This window comes from Emydura macquarii, unplaced genomic scaffold, assembly GCF_026122565.2.
Source record: "Emydura macquarii macquarii isolate MOO-44397 ecotype Brisbane River unplaced genomic scaffold, CSIRO-AGI_Emac_v2 contig_306, whole genome shotgun sequence".
Classification (NCBI taxonomy): domain Eukaryota; kingdom Metazoa; phylum Chordata; order Testudines; family Chelidae; genus Emydura; species Emydura macquarii.
Window position 1 is genome coordinate 7091978 of NW_027130443.1, and position 21669 is coordinate 7113646.

Sequence of the window (21669 nt, forward strand, 5' to 3'; positions counted from 1 at the left end):
TGATCTCAGAGTAAATGGAGTTAAGAAAAACCGAAGCTATTTGCGTGTAAAAATCCAGCCTGCCCGCAGACAGTAACTCCACCTCCAGGGCCCAGCTGAGATCAGCAGCAGGCTGAAGAACAGCTGGGTGAAGGTAAACCGGGCAGCGGGGAGGAAAGCACATTGAAGCGTTTGCAGCTGTAGTTCAGGCTCTGGGGGGGGAAGGTTCACACACACCCGCACCCCACCCTTGGTCAGTTCAGGTGCCTCCTGGCGTCCTCAGTGCCAGGGAGCGCGCACGTCGCCGCGGCGATGGAGATGCTGCCCCAGCTTGTGGGATGATGCTGCGCTGGCATCACTTACGCCAGCTTTTAATGCCTGCTCAGCCGGCCCACAGCAACACGCGTGTCCTGGGCAGAAGGCCACCAGCCCTTGGGCGCCATCAATGGAGACGGAACATGGCCCCCCCCAGCTCCATGACGCAGGCTCCTGGGAGCACGTGACCCCCGCGCTGCACTGGCTTCCCATAGCGGAGCAGGGCACATGGGCATTCTTGGGCCTTTTCACCAAGAGAGGCCGTGGCCTGGGCCCAGCTTATGTGACTGGGCCAAAAGCACCCGGCCTGAGGTTGCCAGCGTGGCCCTAATGAAAGCCGCTACGCGAAGGGGAGCCGTGCAAGAGAGAGACTTTTCTAAGGGGCAGGGCCGACGCATTGGGGGGGGGTGATGTTCACCCAGGAACAAAGGCCCCTCACAAACCTTGCCACTGCCCACGCCCAGGCAAATTGCTGTGACCCACCAGCTCCAACATAACCAGAGCGGTGGTGCTAGTGAGCCAACCCACAACAAAACCCTACCAAAACAACCCACACCACCGGCCCACCATGCGCCACCTGGGAAGAGGATGGCAGCGCACACGACACAGCTGCTGCTCATCACACTCGTGGCAGGCATTCACATACCCCAGTGACATGAGCAGGCTGAGGCCTGACAGTGCATAGATGCCCCAGTATTGGGGGGAGGGGGGCACTATACAATCACCTTACATTGGGCAGAGCCACAGTAGTGGGCTCCTGGGGCTAGAGCGAGGGCCAGGCAGTCTCAGAGACCTCCTACCCCAGCACCACTGGGGCGCAGTTCCTCCAAGACCACGAAGGCCTCATTTCCCTCCCTTCCCCCCAGCAGCTGGGTGTGCAGGCAGCTTCAACTACAAAGCCTTCCTCAGCCGTGCCTGTGGCAACTACACCCTGCATGAGTCAGCCAGCGGGCGCTCCAGCCCGCTTGCACGCAGCTGAGCACGCGGTGCTGCAAGAGGCAGGGTGGGAAGCCGGCTCAGCACCCATGGACTTCACAAAAGCAGGGGGGGAGGGCACGTCTGGCAAGCGGCCAACACCACAGCAGGCTGCCTAAATGTAGAGCCAAGGGAGCAACATGCCCACTGCACCCAGCCGAACCAGAGGGAGCACCGCTGGCCCGTGGCTGAGCTGTGGGGCTGGGTTGCAGGAGCAGCTCAGGCTGGGGGCTGACAGACCCACCACTGTAAGAGGCTGGCACCCAGGCCAAGGGTATTTGGGGTAGATCAAGGTGTAACTAGACCGGAGAGTGGGAGGAACGTCCTGCCCGTCAGGCCATGGGCCCATCTCTCCAGGGAAGGGAAAGCGGCGTCAGACATGGCCTGGAACACAGGCGCCCTGGCTACGTCACTGACCTCAGGCAAGTCACTTCCATTCTTGTACCGCCATTTAACCGCTCATCTTCGGCCTTCTCAAGGTAGAGGGTAAGGTCCTTGGCCCTGTCTCACACATGTCTGTACAGCACCTAGCACATGGGGAGCCTGACCTCCTTTGGGACCTTTAAGTGCAAAAAAGCAAGGTGGGCATCCCAGCCATTTGGCAGGCCACCCCTCCCTTTCCCAGCCAGGGCCCTGCTGGGGCTACAAAGGGAGGTTGCTGCACAGCAACAGCAGCTTTGCCCCACACAACTACTGGACAGGGGCAAGCACCTCCTCCCCCTGCAGAGCAGCAGGAAATGGAATGGGAGATAGGACTGCCCCTCACCTCAAACCTCCCCCCTCACACACACAAGAGCCATGGGCCCCACCACTGGAGATCTGACCCCCTGGTGGAAAGCACAGACCCCCCCAGAGAACAGACTCATGCTCAGCTTCCCAGCAGACTTACAGCCAGCTTGATTACTGCTCTCACCCCAGCCAAGGGCCAGATTCTCCTATTTTCCCTGGCCTCCCAGCAGCCTAGAGGTGGGATAGGAAACCAGTCGAGTGGCTCTGCAGCCGCAGACCAGGACAGCTCAGGACCAGCTGCAGAAATCCCCTTCTGCTTTCTTTGCAGGCTATGGGCTGATCAGGGTGGTGCTTTTCTCCCAAGCCTGGATTGCCCATGACCCTTCCTTCCTCAGAGCACCTGCCCCCCAAATTGCTGGCAGTCTTGAGCAAGCGTGAGCACTTGATTTTATCCTCCAGCAGTCAGCCATTTCAGATCCTCAACAGGGAGTTTAACTGCTGAGCAGCTACTATTGGGAATGTAGCTTCCCCTTGATCCGCACTTGTTTACAGCAGGATGGGACATGAGGAAAACATAAAGCCAGCAAAACATGACCCAATATACTATAGAGAATAACCCTGGCTATGCTATGGGGATGAGGGGGAAGATGGAGATTCATCTGGTAACGTCTTTTCCATCTCATTTTAAGATGAGAAAATTCCTTTGCACCCTGAGTGGGCCTGGTTTTGAATGGGGAGTTGGCTGCCACGCTGGTGTGCAATTCCTCAGGCAGGATTATTGGAAGGGCCATTGCAAACTCAAGTCACCAAAATTCCCAAGGCATGGGAGTGGTCTGGCTGCATGTTTGACCGGAGTCCCTTTAAGTGACTTGGTCCATGGCAAAATGCTTCTGCAGGCGTGTTGTGGAGCAGGCATGGATATGACAGGAAAGCCAATCAAGGAGGACTGAAAAGACTTTGCAGTCAGAATTTGGGATTTCTTCTGCCTCCTCACCACATCAACCTGATCCCTGTCTGTACACCTGGAAAGTCAGCCTCTTCCTCTGGAATTTAAGGGCATCTGCCTTCCATAGCTAGGATCTGCTAACGAAGCACAAGCCCACCAGATTTTAATCAGGTCTTCCAGCCAAGGAGCTAAATGAAAGTTCTATATTCTTATTTTTTCAAGAGTAAAAAGACACAGAATACTTCCAGGCCTGAGGTGGACTTTATACATCATAAAGGAGCAATAGAACATACCCTGACATTATTAGCTATTAAAGGTGAACCAGAGACAAAGTTGCTATTGGCTTCCCAGGAGAGATCCTAGCAGTTCACAAGAAAAAGCTGGCCATAAGATGCTTTAGATTGAGACCACCTGGAGGGACCCTTCTCTAAGCAGGAGAGTGGACGATACTCTTCCATCCAGTGCTGATTTCCCCAAGAAAGGTGCAAATTCCCAAGGAGCAGTGAGGACACTATCATTATAATACATTTTTAAAAACCGAAATCTTTATTAAAAGTTTTATCCAAATTTTGTAACAAAAAAGATACAAAAGGGGTGAAGATCCTTATTTCTGGGACTAGTCTGACCAATCAAAACCTGACAGTTATTAGGCTAATATAAAATCCATACAATCTGCTGTAAAAATGCAGGGAAGAAGTTAAAAATATCAACTGCCGCTCTGAATTTTTTTTTAAATTCCTTTAACGTTTTATAAGTTACTCAGTTTGCATTTTACAGAAGTTTCTCTCTGAATGGTTATAGCTATTGTACAATGCAAAAGACAAGGGCAGGGCTAGACCAAGCGGAGCAGAAATCCGTATGTGCTGCAGTACCCAATGCTCCTTTGCAAAAATTGCCTTTCATAGAAGGAGTGTGAGATTTCTCTCCTCGCTGCAAGAGGAATACGTTCAACTGCTGGGCGCTGACATATTTGCCCCCAGTGCCTGAGTGAGAACCCTGTTAAGTGCCAATGCATCTGCATTAGTATAAAGCCTCAGGGAACACCCCACAAATCTGGTTAAAGGGATAGTTGCTCTCCCCCACTATCACCAACCTGTCTGAGCAGAGATACTAGGCACTCAAAACTGAAGGGTTAATGTCCCTTCAAGCCATGGGGCCAAATCTCTCCTTAGAAACTAATGGATGTATCATGTGATTACAGGTCAGAAAGCCCATGTTGCACTTGGTAGGATTCCACCCCCTCCCAGCTCTAAAAACACCTCAAAGACTAGTCAAAGAGGAGCACTGGCTCCATTCCTACAGGCTGGGGTGAAGGGGAAGAGAGGCAGCTGTCACAGCACATAGTGCATAAATAAGAAAGAGCTGGACTTCTCTTCACTCTGAAAAGGAAAAGGAGAGGTGTACATGTGCAGGCTAGCAACTGAGGCCACTGTTGAGAGCTGTTACTGGCTAGCAGAAGGACCCTGAGAATATTTAGGTTAACACAGTCTCCCGGGGAATGCCGAGTTAGGTGTATCACAGTGATAATGGTTAGAGTGTGTTCTGTACAGTGAAAAATGCAGTTTGGTAGCAGGGCAGTATCCCCTTGCCTGATGTTTCCTATCCTCCCTTGAAGATGTAGGTTGGTAGGGGGTAGAGAAAGTCTCCTCACAGCAAGCGAAGACACTCACAACCTGCCAACCAGAATTACTTTGCAGACATCCAAGAACTGAAAGCTACAAAGTGGCGGCTAATGGGTAAAAAAAATTCCAGTTTATAAAAAAACAGGAAAGCAAGAGGCAGGCCTACTGCAACATTCCTCCTCAGAGGTCAGAGATGCAGCGAAGAGCAGATTCTCTCAGAGATCCAAGCCCCTTACCCCCTTCCCACAATTGCTAGAGTATCTTCAAGCATCTCCAGCAATCACACCACTATCGTTATTTCAATTCACCCTGGGTGATCATTTGCTTTTAGAGTCCACTTACACGAACAGAGTTCGCATCCTCTGCTCAGAATGTTTGCAGCTTCTTCATAATGCTGGGCTGAGGACATGCATGCTGGGGTGGTGAGCATTTGCTTCTTGTGGTCATGTGGGATGGCAAGGGGTTGCTGGAACTCAGTGCGATGTGGCGAGGCTGATTTCAGACATGAGAGAAGCTCTAGGAGAACTTTTTTTGCAAAATGCTGCACAAACCACAGAACGGAGAAAGCCTTTGGTCATGAAATATTTGTGAGAAAGTGAGTCTTGTATGGAAAGATTCCCCTGAACACCTATTGTATTCTACGTCTTAAAAAAATATATTGTGGACACTGCAGCCATACAAAGGGAGTAGGGGCTGGGTGATGGGGATTTACAGTCTCACACGGACACAAGGGGGAAGTTAGGACAAGCACAGTCATAGTCCGTAAAACTGATTGGCTCGCTAGGATTATCAGTCCTCCTCATCCTCTTCGTCTTCTGGATCTTCCTCTCCCTCGTCCTCGAGATCTCGTTTTCTCTTCTCTCCCTGTGGAAGGTCTGCAGGGAGGGAGGAAGAGTTACATTCTATTTACAGTCTTGCAGAACAGCATTTGATCTTGTTCCTCACACGCTATTTAAGCTACATGTCTCACAGGTGAACAAGTATGAACTAGAATCACAGCAGCAGTTGGATGGAGTCCCACCCATGGTTCCATTTTACATGGCACCCAAGCAAAAGTCTTGAGCAATATATTCAAGTGACTAGTGATTTTGGTGCTCTTGAGATACTTCAAAGGGCTCAAATTTTAGATAGTGTGGGCACCTGGACTCTAGCGTTCCCTTTTTCAAGGTGTGAAGTTGGGCACCCAAAAACTGGAGTCACTTCTGACACTCTTAGCTAAGCTTATTCTTGGTGATTTAATGTTCAAGACTTGTGCCAACCTCCATTTCCCTATAAATACCCTTACAAATATTTTAATCCACTATAAACAAACACATCCAGATCCAGTCTTCAACTATCTAGGGAATTTACTTCAAAGTTAGAAATGAGAGATCTTTTGTTGCTTAGAGTGAAGCGAGACCCCATCTAGAGTCTAAAAGAAACCAGAGTTCCTGGAATAAGCATTTCTTTATAAAAATGCTAACACATAGCAGAGTTTCCATTACAGGCTCTCCTCCTTCCGGATTATTATATTGAATTACACAGAACTGGGTTATTTTGCCAATCTACTTGATCACTTCTTTAGCAATTGACATTAATCCTGACAGATAGTTTTCAATGAGTTGGAAGGTAGTGTAATTGAGTTCTAATGTTAACAGTGAACACTGTGAAGGCAGTAGCCCAGTTTCTCTTGGGCTGTAGAGCGATGTTGGTTTCAGTCCAAAGCAGAAATATGTTGGAGAGCATGCAAAGCTAAGTCAACCATTTCCCCATAGGTCACAAAAGAAATAGGGACTCAAGTATCTGAGGCTAGAAGCTACAAAACATGGCTTGTTTTATAGCGCTCATTGAGGAAGACAAATGGATTCTACCTTAGACTGATTTAGTCTTAGTTAGCTGTGCTGACTGCTCAGTCAGCACGTTTACATTCACACACTTTGTTTTAAACTATTACTGAATGAAGGTGGTGAGATTCCAATGAGTTCCTGCAGTCAAAGGTCTTTTCCCTTAAATATGAAAATCAAATGCAAGATCAATGCAGCATTAAGTCTGGAAAGACTAAACAGTAAGAAAATTCAAAGTTAGTGTTTCTAATGCTACACTAACTGCAACAACTCACTATGTACAGTTTGGGACTGATATTTAGTGCAATTAATACATTCCCATGGCACACACAGGATGCACTGAGTAGCAGAGTGGAAGCCCTAGCTTTGAATTTCCTGACTTGTGTGATTGGTTTCCCAATCCCAATACCTACATTTTATTTAGCTCTGGGACAGTGCCCTAGCTCAGGGTGATGGGAGTGAGACTTGCTTGCCATAAAAGATAGAAATGCCCAGTTCTATTGCTTAGCCCCCAGAAGGGGACAGCGACTGTTTGCATCAGAGCTGTGGATGGTTAATGCTACCTTTGTGAGTACTGCATCTTATTTCGGAGAATTAGCTCTACTCACCCTCATCACCTTCATCGTCATCTTCATCCTCACCATCCTCCTCATCTTCTTCCTCCTTGAGTTAAAAAAAAATAAAGAATCTTTGTTTGTACAAGGATCAAGATCCAGTGACTAGAGATCTAATTACTTTCCCACTCCAGACATCATTCGTGGTCTCTTCAAGTATGACTTCAAGAGGACATTGCCCACTGGCAGCAAAGGAACTCCAAATGGCCAGTAACAAATTAACCCCTCTCCTTGCACCCTGATGCCTGATCCTCTTCCTCATCTTTCACCATCCCCTCTACCCCAGAGGGTCAGAAACTTATGGGCACAAAGAGGAGAAATTGTAACTCTTCCTGGAAACAGCAAGATCTTTTCCCCTCATACCATTCCCATCTACAGCATTAGGAATCCAGGCATCACTTCCCAGAGCAGCTGATTATCTAGAAGGCACTTTTCCTGAATGAGACTAGCCTCAGGCAAGGACACAACATATGTGGCTGGATTACAAAGTTTCTCGGGAGGACTGATTTTCAACAGCAAGGGCCCGGATGAAGTATTCACTAACAGGCTCACACTGATGCCAAGCGAACAATAGTCTCACCTCATCATCTACTCCATCCTCCTCCTCTTCACCTTCCAAATCATCTTCATCTTCATCATCATCATCAATGACCTCCTCATCCAACTCATCTTCCTCATCGTCATCCTCTTCCTCACCTTCTACCACAACAAAGGGAGATGAATGGGTTCTCTACACAGCAGAGCATGTCAGGAATCAGCGACACCCCTTCCAGCTCCAACCACCAATGTGCTCAAAGACACATATCAATGATGGGGAGCCAGGAAATGCACCCAGACAGCTTTTTGCACAGATGTGCAAACTCAGAAAAAGCAACTAATCCAAACAGCCCCACTGGTATTAGGTAAAGCCCCGTGTCCACAGAACAGACCTATGCAAGGGAGGTATGTAAACTGACATGTCCAACTGGCTTTCTAGTTCATGCCTGAGGGGGATGGATTACCAAAGTCTAATCTTGCTTTGGTAATGAGTTCATGCCATTACTGAGGTGGTCTCTGGAGGACTGCTAGTGAAATAGGTCGGAGGCAATTACAGAAAGCCACTCCTCAACACCCACTTTACCTTCTCCGTTCTCATCATACTCATCATCCAGCCCATCACCATCGGCTTCAGGGTCCGAGTCAGGGGCTTCCTGGTCATCAGCATCAAATCCATCCAAGTAGGTGAGCTGGGGCAGAAGGGAAAACATGCTCTCCCGGTAGTTGATCAGCATTGTCACCTCGCAATTGAAGAGGTCCAGGCTATGCAGATTCGGCAGTTTCTTCTGCAAAGAGTAATTTGTTAGGCCATTAGGAGAACCGTTCTGGTAAACCTGCTATAAGCAAAGGGATGAGGGAAACAGTAGAATGCCCCTGGAGCAGCTGGTTTACTTCCTGACCTATAGTAAAGCAACTGTTTCATTCATACTATTTTTTGTAATATGTGTCCCTCAGTAAACCATTAGAACTTTGATATAAGGCAGTTAACAGACATAAGGTCGATGACAACATTAAACCCTGGAAGCAGAACCTCCTGTACAATTCCACCTCATGTTCCCATCCCCGTCACAAAGAGCTTAAATCAAGGGAGGAAGCCAGGCCCAAAGCCTGTGCACCAACCTCCTGGAGAGGAGAGTGAGAGACTTGGACTCCTAGCTCTCAGAGATGTTGCTTGAATCGGACTTCACACTTTCCTGCCCCCAGAGTCAGGGCAAAGTAGCTATTACAGGACAGCATGGAGCACACGGCTGATGCAGAAAGGAACTCCTGTTGTCATAGCCACACCTCTTCTTGAGAGAAGGTACCTCATTGTAAAACTGGTCTGAGAGGGGAAGACAGTAAAGCTAAGCAGCTCTGAGCCATGTAGGTGGGGAGGGAAGACAATATAGCCTAGCACATGAGCCAGGCCATTCCCCAGATAAGACCTATTGAAATGGGGATGGCAAGGGAACGAACCTTCTTTCAGAGCAATTTGATAATACAGCGAGGGAAGGAGGGCATCTCGCACCTGCACAGTTACAGCACCAAGGGTGACGACTGATGTCAGACACCTCCTCTGGGGGCCAAGCAAATCACCTCCATGACACACCCAGGTGCCACCTACCTTAAACTGCGTCCGACCCCTTAACAGTCCTTTCCCAAGTGGGCACTGATCACTACAGCCACAGTTTTGCTCATGCAGCCCAATGTCATGTTCCTTTAGCAACTGGCTGCTGGTTTTCCCCAGACAGTGGAGCCAATAACTATTAGCCCAGCCACAAATTGGGCGACTCGCCGGTTCACATCAGAACCATGAAGTGCTGTTGGAACAGTTTTCAAGATGGTTTGACTTCAGTTGCACCAACACGACCCCCAACAGAAACAGCCTCAATCAGTAAGATCCCTGCACACTGTCTTTCACTCACCAGGGGCTCCAGGGTGTTGATGTCCTTGATCTTGTTGCCACTTAGGTTCAAGTGTGTCAGGTTAGGGGTCCTCTCCACTAGAACTTCAAGGCCACCGGAGATCCGATTATCACTCAGCTCCAGCTGTCAGGAGAAATATTCAGAGCACTGCTATAGAGGATCCCAACACTTGACATAGGTGAACGTCATTCCTATTTTACAAATAGGCAGACGGAGCCAGTGACTTATCCAAGGCCATAAAGTGAGTCAAAGCACGGACTAGAACACAGGAGTCCAGACTCCCAACCTCATTTTCTAACCACTAGACCTTGCTACCTATAAAATGGATTCTTAATCTGCAGTTTACTTCATCATTTAGCCCACAGCAGGCATACATAAACCCTTCTCGTCCCCCTGAGCATTTAGTATTTGGAAAGGGAGGTAAGTAAGGAATAAAGGCAGGGGATTGGGCAGTTTTCCAGTACAGCACCGAATCCCCACCCCGTCCCTCCCTAACACAAACAGCAGAATGACCTTGTCTGGAGGGAGCTCTAGAGCCCACTCATGGCCCGATATGGAACACTAATAACAATCCCTCCAATTAGAAGAAGCAGTGCCAAAAAAATCCAAGTTAAAGTACTGTTTACACCACTCAGAGCACAAGGCCAGTGATATAGAAGGGAAAGGATCTTTACAACTGTGGCTACACTAATCTTTTCCTCCAGAAGATTTTGCACTGCTGCATCTCCACTGGTGGTAGGGCTATTGCAGACAGGATTCCAGGCAGCTGCCTGCATTCTGACCAGAGTTTCACAGAAAACACAGTGATGCTTAAAATGCCAGCAGCCACTTGGCGCTCAGTCTACACTACCATGCTCAGCCACTCCAGAGGTATTTGCAGTAGTGGGAATTTTCAGAAAAAAACTAGAGAAGACAGGCAGCCATTCACAGGGCAGTTCCCATCACAACGAGGTAGGCCCCATGGGCAGTGTTGCTTCTGGGATCAGAGTCACAGGCTTCTGCTAAGAGCACAGCACTTTCCCAGCAAATTAGGTTCCAATACACATAGGGTCATCACCATCAGATATAGCATCTTCAATCTCCAAAGAGATGACAGAGGGCTATTAAATGGTTAAACAAGACAGTAATTCTGCTGGGTTACTGCTCCTATGTCTATTCAATTAACCACCATATATTAAGATTACGTGCAGCAAAGCAGCTCCTGAGAGGCCTTAGGTCCCTACCCCCTATAGTCAGTGATGTAATACAGCACTGACAATGGGTGTCAGCAACAAGTTCCAGTGCTGGTTTAGCTGCGGGTGTCGAGAAGGACATGCTGAGGGCAATAAGAGTTGAGAAATCAGTGTGAAAACCTGCTCTGAACAAGACGACTTGACTTCAGACCCGTTGCTAAGACAGTTATTAGCACCCAATACCAGCAACAGGTAATTTTTCTAGTGTGGTCCATGTGTATGGACTAAGGGGAAACTAATTCAGGCTTCAGGCCTTGCCTGCTTTTTCAGAAATGTATCTTTAACTTCAGTTTGGAAAGGGATTTTGCTCAGCACTTCAATGTAGTGATGCATATGCAGCACCAACCAAGACATGATGCTCCTGTGACAGGAGAGGCCAAGACAGTCAAAAGTGATCTCTAGTTTTGGATGCTCAGTTTGAGCCACTCATGATGAAAGGGTAACCCTCGCACCAGAGGCAGTTATAGCACACACCTAAATCAAAGAAGGAGGCAGGCACTGATAGTCTGATGATCTAGTACAGCTATACAAGGGGATGGAGTAATTGCTATAAGGGAAGCTCAACCCTAATGCCAGCCACTACCCCCCAGTTTGCCAGAAGCACAGCCTCACGTTCGACTGACTGGCACCAACCCCTTAGCTTACCTTGCGGAGTTTATTGAGCTTAGGGAGATTGGAGACAGACAGCAGGTTGATGTTGATCATGCTGAGGAACTCCAGATTTTCAAAGTCCGAGGAGAGGCCAACGATCTTTCCATCATCTGAACGGCAGTTATCCAGCACCAGCTCCTTCACCTAGAGAAGGAAGGAGAAACACTCAATAGCGGACACAAGAAGCCATCAACATCATCACATAAAACTGCTGGAGTCTCTCAGCTCTGAAGTCAATTTGCATTAACCTAGCGAACTAACCCATTAGACCAAGCTCCTGGGCAGAACCAATTTGAGATTGAAGCACCATGCACCAGCCTAAGGCACCAACACCAAATAAACCCCTCCCACCAATCCTGTTTGTAAACCAAGTTTACCATAAGTGTGGGTACGAGGTACCGGACCGACAGCCTCCAAATACCAGAGTTCTACTCACAGTTAAAGTACAAGCAGTGATAAGATATGCTACCACTAAGGCATGTCACCAAGATATGGTGGGATCAGCTCTAAAAAAAAAGTTCAGTCTTCAGGGCCCAGCTAATTCATGGCTTCCCAGCTGAAAATGTTAACAAGGGGATCAAAACTGTGAGCAGAACTGAACTGAGATCTCTTAATTCATTTCATATAAGGCACCAAAGAACATTCATGTGGTAATTATTTTCAGCCACCAGCAACATAAGCCAGGTTTGAAACGACAAAAGTTTTATCCAGTTACTAATGCCCTTTGGGTCCAATCTCTCCCCATCCACCTGGTTTCCCTATTAGATGCTGGAAAATCTTTTAAACTAGCATTTCAAACCACGCTCAAAGGCCATGATCTCATCTAATTTGTGCACTAGTCCCCAGCCAGCAGCCAGGCTAAATAGCACAGTAGGGTGCATCTGACAACTCCTTTGCCCTCACTTTTTACAGAGCTTGTAACATGGGCAGCTCACACCCAGACCTCATATAAACTTGATATTTGCCACAGTAAAAAATCCACTCCCTTCAACTAATGCAAACACACCCCACCTCCAAACATGCTGCTTCTAATGATTGTCAGGCAAATACACATGGCAAGAACCCCAGAAATGTAGAGGGTTCAGCCCCAGTTGCTAAAGGCTCAGTTTCCAGAATGGTCTCTTACCCGGCATGCTCTTCAAAGCAGGACATGAAGTAAAATTAGTAGTGGGAAGAGGGTCTTGAGACAAACAGGAAGCACAAGACATTCTCTTAGCCACTTCGGGTACTGCAGAGTCCCCTACCTATTTTTTGCTTACATCATCTGAAGCACCAGTGACTCGATGTAGGTAAGTAATAATTGAGTATAAGAGTGACCAATGCACTGCAAAATGTAAAAAATACTCAGTTTGTAGAAGACCTAGGGTACCCTGAAGTTGGTTGTAAGTTTTATACCCCAGTTCCTGCTATTACTGTCACTCCCCCTACCACCAAGCAAGCATTCTGTCTCGCTCTAGTCAGGCCCTATTTAATGCCCACTATTTCCCTTATGTCCCCAACCTTATTTACAGTTGATCCAGACCACTTCTCAGTAAGGGGAGACCCTGGCTTGCCACAGAGTTGGAGAATCATGAGCAAGGCTTATCTCCCTACATAAAGGTCATCTAGACTGCAAGGCCGTGCCTAGGTCAGAGGGAGGCCTTGTTATAAGCAGAGCCTGGTGTTTACAGCAAGTCAAGCCAGCACCCATGAACCCAGGCATGAAGGACAAAGCACTTTTGAAGGATGCAGGAGTCCAACCTTCAAGACTCAGCTAGTCAGCTGTGTGCAACACACAAAGCGTGATCTAAGCACTCAAGCAACAATGCAGTTGAACTGGCCCCACCAGAAGGCAGAGGCAGCATTCCTTGCTTGTCTAAGGACGTGCTAGCCGCCAATAGCTCTGTAAGGCAAAAGATCAGCCAACCAGCTACTTGGAAAGAACAGCCAAAGCAACTGACTAAGGTTGCAGAAAAGGGAGAAGCAAGCAGCACAGATCACTTACTCATCTGATCATCCCGCTCCCCAGAGATCAGGCATTACCAGAGATCCCTGATTCTTTATGCTGACACTCCCATATCCTGTTGCACCAGCCACCCACAAGAGGTTTAACTCCTCCCACTACAGGCTTCCATGGCAAGATCTGAGTTTTGTAGGGCAATTTCACCTTGAGACGAACAGCAAGGATCTCGCCTACCCAGCCACAGTACTCAGAATGTCGACTTATGCCTCCACATTTCACTATATTTAAGAAACACAGGGGAACGGCTTCCTTCCCACCCCTGCATATTCAGTTACATTTTGGGGGGTGGAGAGGAAGGTCAGTGTTCTTTATTCCTTTCCCCACAAACTAGGGAGAGAACAGAAATAGTAGCAAACACTGTTCTGCCAGCTTGACTTTCTCAGTTCACAGGGCAAACTTTTCAGCTGCCCCAATTCTAGAAGGGGAAGAATCACATAGCCTGGAAGCATCAAGAGGGGTCAGCACTTGCTCCCTGGGAGCTTGGATACTGGCCAAGTCATTCTCTCCTCCACCTTTCCATCTTCAAGATAAGAAAGTTCATTCTCACTGCCTGGGGGTTCAGCTGGTAGGGTGAACAGCAAGAACCCCTGTACTCCTCCTTTCAGTAGCCAGGCAATTCAGCTCCACTCCTAATACTACTGCAAGGGGTATCCTCAAGTCCCACACCTGGCCAGCGGCCAACAAGGTATAGTGGCCATGTCTAAGCCTTGCACCTCCCCCAGAATCCCATCTACTAGAATTGAGGTGGCTACAGCAGGGGATCAGAGCGAAGAGTTTCTACAAGATGGGGAAAGAGTGCAGAGAAAATTAAAGTTAGGCGCCTCCAGTGAGCGCTGGGGAAGCAGCTCATCAGCCTCCTGCTGCTTTCTAGAGAACTGGGTCTGAGAGAATAGCCCAAAGGGAGCCACAGTTCCAACAGGCTGGACAAACACAGGGAAAGCGAATAGAGAATCAAACTAGGTTTTATAGAGGTCATAAGTCCCTTCTAAAATGCAGGTTACACCACCAGGAATCCTGCAGATCAACAGGCAGGTCAGGTTGTTCCACTCCTTTTACCAAGGACGAGCTAGGGAATTTCAAAGGATTCCTCACCAGCTGAACTCAGCCCCCGTAATTCCACCATCAAGGCACTGTTTTGTCAACTATCTACTGCACTTAGTCCCAGTGATTTCAATGCCCTTCAATGCTTCAAAGGCCATCAACTTTTTCATTCTTCTCTTTCCCCAGAAGCCTATAGACACCAACTGCCAGAGACTCATTCGCTCTCCATTTCCTCACAAAACCCATGCATGCTTACTCTGGGACTCCAGGCCATGACAATAACATAGCTGAAACTGTATGACATTGATTATTTTTGTACAGAACCTAGCACAGTGAAGTCTTGGTCTATGACTGGAAGCTACCACAAAACAAATAAAGGGACAGTCACCAATGTGTCCTATTTATGCTGCTGCTGCTTTATTAGTTGCATTTCATTCATTTTGCTCAGTGAAAGACTCATCAGTCACTTGTCCTTTCCACTATTCATACACTAGTCCAATGCTGGGGTTGCAATCACCACAGTGAAGGGATAAATACAGCAAAAAAACTATTTAAAAATTGCAAAAAGCCCTTGGTATTAACAAAACCAAGTCTGGGACCTCAGCTGTCACACTGGAGCACAGATCTAGCCCTTTCCTTCGCCAGCTCTCTTTGAACCCCTACTCCCATGCTACCCCCCCGTCTTCTACAGCATTTTTACAAGGTGGTGAAACAGCTAAGAAACCCCGCAGAAAAACCAGGTTTGAGGAGCCACTCATCCACTTGCTGGTGACAAGTCACCTTGGCCCTCATCTAGACTAACACAAATGGCATCATAGTCCCCCCAAATGAGTTTGCTCAATGGCGCTAACTTAAACTAAAACCCCCACTAAAAATGCAGACACAGTTTAACACCATTAGCGCTATGTTAGCAGTTAAAAACCCAGTCAAGCATTAACTGAAACCCCCGCTGAGCACCAATTTAGACACAATCAAGTTAAGCCAATACAATTGAGCCAACTCCTAGCCTGAAGAAAGATGTTTTTATTCCCAACCTAGAAAAATTCTTAGTGACAACAGCCCCAACATCCAGAACTCAAAAAAGTGTCCACCTGAACCACATGCAAACAGTTATGGGAGGAAAGAACAGAGAACCCCCCCTGCCCCCCAGGCTGCAACAGAGGGGGGGGAAAGGGCTGTATTAGTCTGGGCAAGCTTCAAAGACAGATCCGTGATTCAGAGATCACCCAGGAACTGCCCCGCCAAGCAGCAGTGGAATTCATTTTTGATTTCCCAAGACATCGGGTATACCATTTTCACAAGCAGACCATGAAACCAGCCAACACTCACCACAAACTCTCTCTGAACAGGGCGGGAGGTCTGACACAAATGCTATAGGGGGCTTCAAAGTGACAGAGGAGCCATGGTGCAGTCAGGAACGGCCATGAGGGACGACAGGGAGGACGCAAAGCAGTCATGACATGCTGCAGTGAGCCAGAGAGACTCGTGGGGGTGATTTGGAGAGAAGAGGGGAGGCAGTTTATTGAGTGAAGTTCTCAAATAGGAAGAGAGCTCCGTGCGCAGCTACACGGAGTGGGGAAAGGCCGGTCACTGCCTGAGGAGTAAAGACCAGTTACATAAGAAGTCCGCAGAACTAAACTCAGGGCAGGGGGAGCAGGCAGCCGTCTCCGCCGAGCGACCTAACATGGCTGAGCAGCACACGTGTGTTTCACAGGCCCTTGTCCGCACTCCTTCGGGTAAAGGCCCTTCGCCGAGACTGGGTCACATGGTCAAACACCATCATGTGTCCGGGCAGGGGCCGCCCCGCCAGCGGAGGCCAGGTTTACACAGCTCGGCAGAAAGGCAGCCGCGTGCTCCAGGGGAGGCCGGGCCGGGGCGTCGGGCACCTCCTGCTTCGGCCATGTTAGCAGGCCGGGCATCGCCCCCGCGCTGAGCGCCGGCTCGCTCCCGGCCCCTGCCCTGCCGAGCCGGGCCCCGGCCCTCCCCCCGCGGCGGGCTCCACGTCAGCTGCCGCCCGCTCCCCCGCCGGGGCTGCACCCTCTCGAGGGTCTTGTCGAAGCCGCCCCACGGCGGAGCCAGGCCGGCCACGCCGCGCTGGGGGCAGCCCCCGGAGCCCCTTCGCACACGTGCGCGCAGCGCGGCCGCGGCCCCTTCCTTCCTTCCTGCCGGCCCGGCCCCGGGCAGCCCGGCCTCCGGCCCGGAAACAAGCGCGTTTGGCGGGCCCGCTCCGGCCGCCGCCGCTTCTCAGAGCCACGCGGGGCCCGGCCCGCGGTGAGGGGAGCCCGGCTCAGACGCTCGGGCTGCCTCCGCCGGGCTCCCCCCGCCCGGCGCGAGCCAACAGCGGGGCCCCGGGAAACCGCCGGCTCGCGCCCCACGCGGGACCAAGCGGGCCGCGGCCCCCCTAACCCGGGCAGGATCCGTGCGCCGGCCCCGGCCCCGCGTGCCGGCCCCGGCCCCGCGCACGGCTTCCAGCCCCCCTCAGCGGGCGCGCCCCCGACGCCGGGCCGGGCCTGGCGCTCACCTCCGCCGGCTTCTTGTTCCGCAGCTCCAGCGTGAGCCGCTTCTTCATCTCCATGCTGCGCTGCGCCGCCGGCCGCGCACCTCAGACCCGCACCCGCCGCGCCGCCGCCGCCGCCCGACCGAGCCGCTTATATAGAGGAAGGCGCCAAAGGCAACAAAGGGGGAACCTCCGGGGCAGCGCCCCCTGCCGGCCGGGACCGGCCACTGCACCGCCGCCGCCTCCCGCCGTCCCGGCCCACCAGCCCCGCGGCGCCCCCTGCCGGCCGGGACCGGCCACTGCGCCGCCACCGCCTCCCGCCGTCCCGGCCCACCAGCCCCGCGGCGCCCCCGGCCGGCCGGGACGCACTACTGCACCCCACCCCCCGCCCTGGCCCACCCACCCCATGACTGTCCTTGGCCGCTGGGACCCGCTACTGCACCACTTCCCCCACCCACTGGCCTGGCATGAGACTCAGGCACTGAGTGAGGCCAGGCCTAGCCCCCAGCTCCTCTCCTCTGCTAAGAATGCACAAAGGTGGTGTTGTCCTGGGAGGGCTGTGTCCCACTGGCCCCTGATCCAACCCACTGCCAGGCCGGATCAGGCCATTGGTCTCTATGGCCCCTTATCCAACCCCCCATCCCTAAAACCCTGTATCCAACTCCCTCCCGCCACACCAGATCAGACCATCCGTTTTCCCCTCCCCTGCTGGGTCAGACCATCAAGCCCTATAACCCCATATCTGGCCCCCCTGCCTTGCCAGACCAGACCATCATTGCCTGTAGCTAATTCTTCTACCTCTGCCAGGGGCCAGAAACGTATGCTCTAGGCCAGAGAGGCAAAACCTTCCCATGGTCAGACTGACCTACATGGAATTTTCCCAGGAGGCCCCAGGACTTGGCTCCCGTGTCCCTGACCTCTCCCAGCACGGGGACATCAGAGGAGACAATGGGCTCCCACAAAAATTAATATTTAAGTTATTGTAGCCCAAGAATCCTAGGAAGGGTGGTTGCATTGTGCGGGAAGAGAAGCTTTTGTCCACTGGATAAACTCATCTCTTATGACCTCTTGTAAAGCTGCAGTCTCACCATGTCTGCTTCCCTAGCTAATCTGTCCGGTCATTAATGCTATGCTCTACTGATTACTGCAATACTTTAGCACCTTACCTGCTCTAAAAGGAAACCCAAGAAGGAGTTTCTTTCTCTCCACTCCCATGTATTTCTTTTATTCTTTCCTGCTGACACTGGGCAAGCCGCACCATTGAGCCTGGCTCCTCTTTGTATGCCACCATTAGTCTAGCTGGTATGATGGCCGCCATCGAAATCAGCAGGAACCTGGAAGAAATGTGGGGAGTGGCCAAGCTAGCTTGCCCAGCTGGTGTTCACAGCGCAGCCGCTGCCCGCCTTGGGAGAGATGGAGGTGGAAGAGTTGACGCTTTAGTCCTGAAGGCCCTTGAAAAGGAAGTAAAACCTGATGGCAGAACTTGGAAGGTCATCACTTTTGCCCTCACAGACCACTCCCCCTTTTCTCTTTAGGCTGGGGGCATAACCCTGCTATCCCTCTTCGCCTTCAGATCCCTCCATTTGTTAGTGGCCCCAACTGCTGCATCCTTTGCTCCTGCCCTTATGTCCAAATTTGCCCCCTTATAACACAGTAATTTCCCTTAACTCTAAAGCCCCGCCCATATCTACAAACTAGAGAACCCCCATCATGCCCTACCAGCACAGTGAGGGCCACATGCTCAGAGAATGATTGTCTCATAGGCCCTGCCCCTCCCAGCCTCCTTCACCCCATCACACAGCATCCCTTCAGTCACTACAGCAACTGCCTCCAGGACAAAGTAATAGTAGGAGAGCATGTGGGTGTGTAATGGGAGAAGGGCTTTGCCAGGTCACAGCTTGAGCTGCTGTAGCCCCAATCTCACCAGCTGAGGGTCTGGCCCCCTGGGCCTGCTTTTCCACCTGCCCTGCTCCCTGAGTCAAGCACTCACACACAGAGTGTACAAGGTTCCCCCGCCAGACCCCTCCTGCCATGTCAGCGGGAGCCTAGTACACCCTCATTGCCCAGGTGTGAGTGAGTGAGTGAGTGACTGATACATGGCCCTGGCAGGCACCAATCAGGCTGGCTTTCACCCTTCATTTCATCTCCCCCTCCCAGCTGTTCTGTTCCTCGCTCTCCTACTGCCCCACTACCTCCTCCTCCACTTCTCCCCTTTCATGTGGTTCCCTCTCCTCTCCTCCCCTCCCCTCCCTTTGCAGGCATCTCCTTCCTACCTTCATCATATAGCTCAGGTACCATTTTGCACCTGGGGGACTTGAGGTGGCTTTTCAGTGAGATGAAGCGAGACACGAACCCACAACCACCACAACCGTCATCTAGAGCCCCTTAAACACTATGCTTCAAAGTGTGTGTGGGGAGGAGGGAGAGAAGGGGATCAGCTGCAGTCCTTGGTGCTCTTCGCTGTAGATCTGCCTGGTTGCCATATACATTTAAAAAATCAGGCCAGGAGACAGACACAGCTGTAAACTATTAACTCCTAGATCCTCTTGGTGTCTGCTCCTGCACAGGGCTCCAGCCAGTGCTAGTGTAACTCATGCTTACACAGTGGTGTTCTCTGTCTCCTTCTAGTGGCTAGTCTAAAAATAGAGATTTTTGCTCTCTTACAGCCTTGAACTGTGGCAGATGGGTGCTCATGTGGATGCTCCTGCTTTTAGATCAAGAAGGCTTGAGTTTAAAATCAATCTAGTTAAATGATACAAGCCCCTACTAAAGAGGCACTTTAAACTTTGCTTCCATAGATTTCACTTATATCAGTAATTTAACCAACAGAAGCGACACCAATTTAAGGGCTGGGCTATACAGGGAACTGGAACCGAAATAACTATATCGGTTGTAATTCACATTGGCAGCTGTTTCAGTGCAATTCTGTGTGTGGACACTTATTTCGGAATAAGAGTGCCATATTCTGGTATTACTAACATCAATTTTTACTGGTTTAGTCATTTTGGTTCCAATTTCCATGTAGGCAAGCCCCAAAATCAAACTTAACACCAACCAAAAACCAATCACCACGAATAATCTGACATAAACGGCTATCTCTGAATTGAGATGGCTTTCTGACCACACAGCCTTAAAAAGACCTTAAGAATTGTCAGACCAGATCAAACCAGTGGTGCATCTAGTTCTGTATCCTGTCTCTGACAATGGACAGTACCAGATGTTTTAGAAGAAGATGGAAGAAACCCTCAAGTGGGTAATTATAGAATGAAGCAGGAGAATTAATAACCGTCTTACTTTTTCCACTAGCATAACACTCGATGCTCTCATTACCCATCTAAATATCTTTTGTTAATCCTTCTAAGCGCTCAGCCTCAATCATATCTTGGGGCAGGGAGTTAATTATATTTGATATGTTAAAAAGTATTTCATCCTGTTAGTTTAGATTTGCTGTCTTTTCATTTCATGGAATGCCTCCTTGTTCTTGGATTATGAGTCAGCGTGAACAGAAGTTCCCAACCAATATTTTCCATACTGATCATTATTTTCTATAGCCCCCTTTCTTCATTTCCTGGGTATAGAAAACAGCCTCCAATTTCTCTTCATAGGGAAATCTCACCTCCCATCTCTGAACCCACTCTCCTTCCTCTATATCTTTTTTTTCCAGATATGGTAACCAGAACTGGACTACATTTCAAGGAAAAGAATGACGGAGCAAAGCTTGTTTTTAAGGAGCACCTTCCCGGCACATTTCATTCCTGGGACAAAACTTTCATTTTCTCACAGTGCCTGATCCTTTCTTTATCTGATCAAAGGCTTCTCAGTAGCTCCTTACAGGGGAAAGGTGGTGAGACATCAAACAAGGGATATCCCTTAAAATACAAGACGAGGGTTCACCTCCTAGCTGATTCCACAACCTTTATATTGGGGTGGGCTATTATTATTATTTATTTGTATTGTGTTTGATCCTGTGAGCCTCAGTTTTAGATCAGGATCCTCCTGTATTAGGCGTTGTACAAATACCAAACAAAAAGATGGTCCCTGCCCCACAAGTGTTGCCAACTCTTGCAATTTTATCGCAAGTCTCACAATATTTGGCATTCTTCTGAAAGCCCCAGCTGCTGGAGGCATGTGATCAGGTGAGAATCTCAGCTTTCATTAAAAAAATACATTACTGGGTTCTTTTCATGGCTGCACAGAAAAGCTTGAAAATATGTCCCAGGTGCACCCTAATAACCCAAGAAAGCAGAAAGCAAATAAAAAGAATCCAAAATTGATTAGCTTACAAAAACAAAACAAAACATGAGTTTTTGGACCCTAACTCATGCTATTAGAATGCTTGGAATTGGCAATACCCATAGTTTCACAGACTTTAAGGCCTGATTTGCTGATCCTTCTGGGTCAGTGTCCTCTCTTCCTTTACTACCCAGACTCTAAAGGCCAGACTTTAGCTGGTGTGAATGGACCTAGTTCCACTGACTCAAGAGACAGCTGAGATTCTGGCCCTGAGCTCTTCACAATGGAAGCCTTTCCTGGGCTCCATTGTAACTGCAGAGATGTGCTGGGACCAGCAAGGGGAGCCGTTTCCAAGTAATGTAAAGGGAGACTATCTTGCAGTGAAGCTCTGTTCAATGTTCCCCGGCTCTGTCATTCTACCTAGAAGGAGATCAAAGGCACTGGTGTTCCTGAAATAGATCCTGCTGAAAAGGCAGGAGGGATGGGGGGGGGAGAGGGGGTGTTTGGAAAGGGTCATGGGTTATAAAGGCAACTTGGTACCTTGGGCTTCTCTCGGGAATTAATGCCCT

The 21669-nt window shown here is 49.7% G+C and overlaps 1 protein-coding gene across 2 annotated transcripts; it reads right to left on the reverse strand.

Moving 5' to 3' along the window:
• Positions 1-3063: 3063 nt before the first annotated feature.
• On the reverse strand, positions 3064-17036 carry LOC137159528 (acidic leucine-rich nuclear phosphoprotein 32 family member B). 2 transcript variants are annotated; one of them, XM_067557966.1, is made up of 7 exons: positions 16892-17036; positions 11322-11471; positions 9445-9567; positions 8124-8325; positions 7584-7699; positions 6998-7052; positions 3064-5441 (listed from the first exon to the last, which is right to left on the reverse strand). In XM_067557966.1, the coding sequence occupies exons 1-7, from the start codon at positions 16943-16945 to the stop codon at positions 5356-5358; spliced, it is 786 nt and encodes a 261-aa protein (XP_067414067.1). In that variant the 5' UTR covers positions 16946-17036; the 3' UTR covers positions 3064-5355. The 2 variants fall into 2 exon arrangements, with proteins under 2 accessions (XP_067414067.1, XP_067414059.1); XM_067557958.1 differs by having other exon boundaries at positions 7584-7702; positions 16892-17035.
• Between the last annotated feature and the right edge of the window lie 4633 nt (positions 17037-21669).

What these genes read in the sequence shown, in the direction of transcription:
- LOC137159528 (XM_067557958.1), bottom strand. Translation starts at nt 16,945, where the DNA reads ATGGAGATGAAGAAGCGGCTCACGCTGGAGCTGCGGAACAAGAAGCCG. An exon ending in TCAACACCCTGGAGCCCCTG is followed by an intron (nt 8,326 to 9,444) that starts GTGAGTGAAAGA and finishes TACTCTTTGCAG; the next exon opens with AAGAAACTGCCGAATCTGCA. An exon ending in AGGATGGAGTAGATGATGAG is followed by an intron (nt 7,053 to 7,583) that starts GTGAGACTATTG and finishes TTTTAACTCAAG; the next exon opens with GAGGAAGAAGATGAGGAGGA.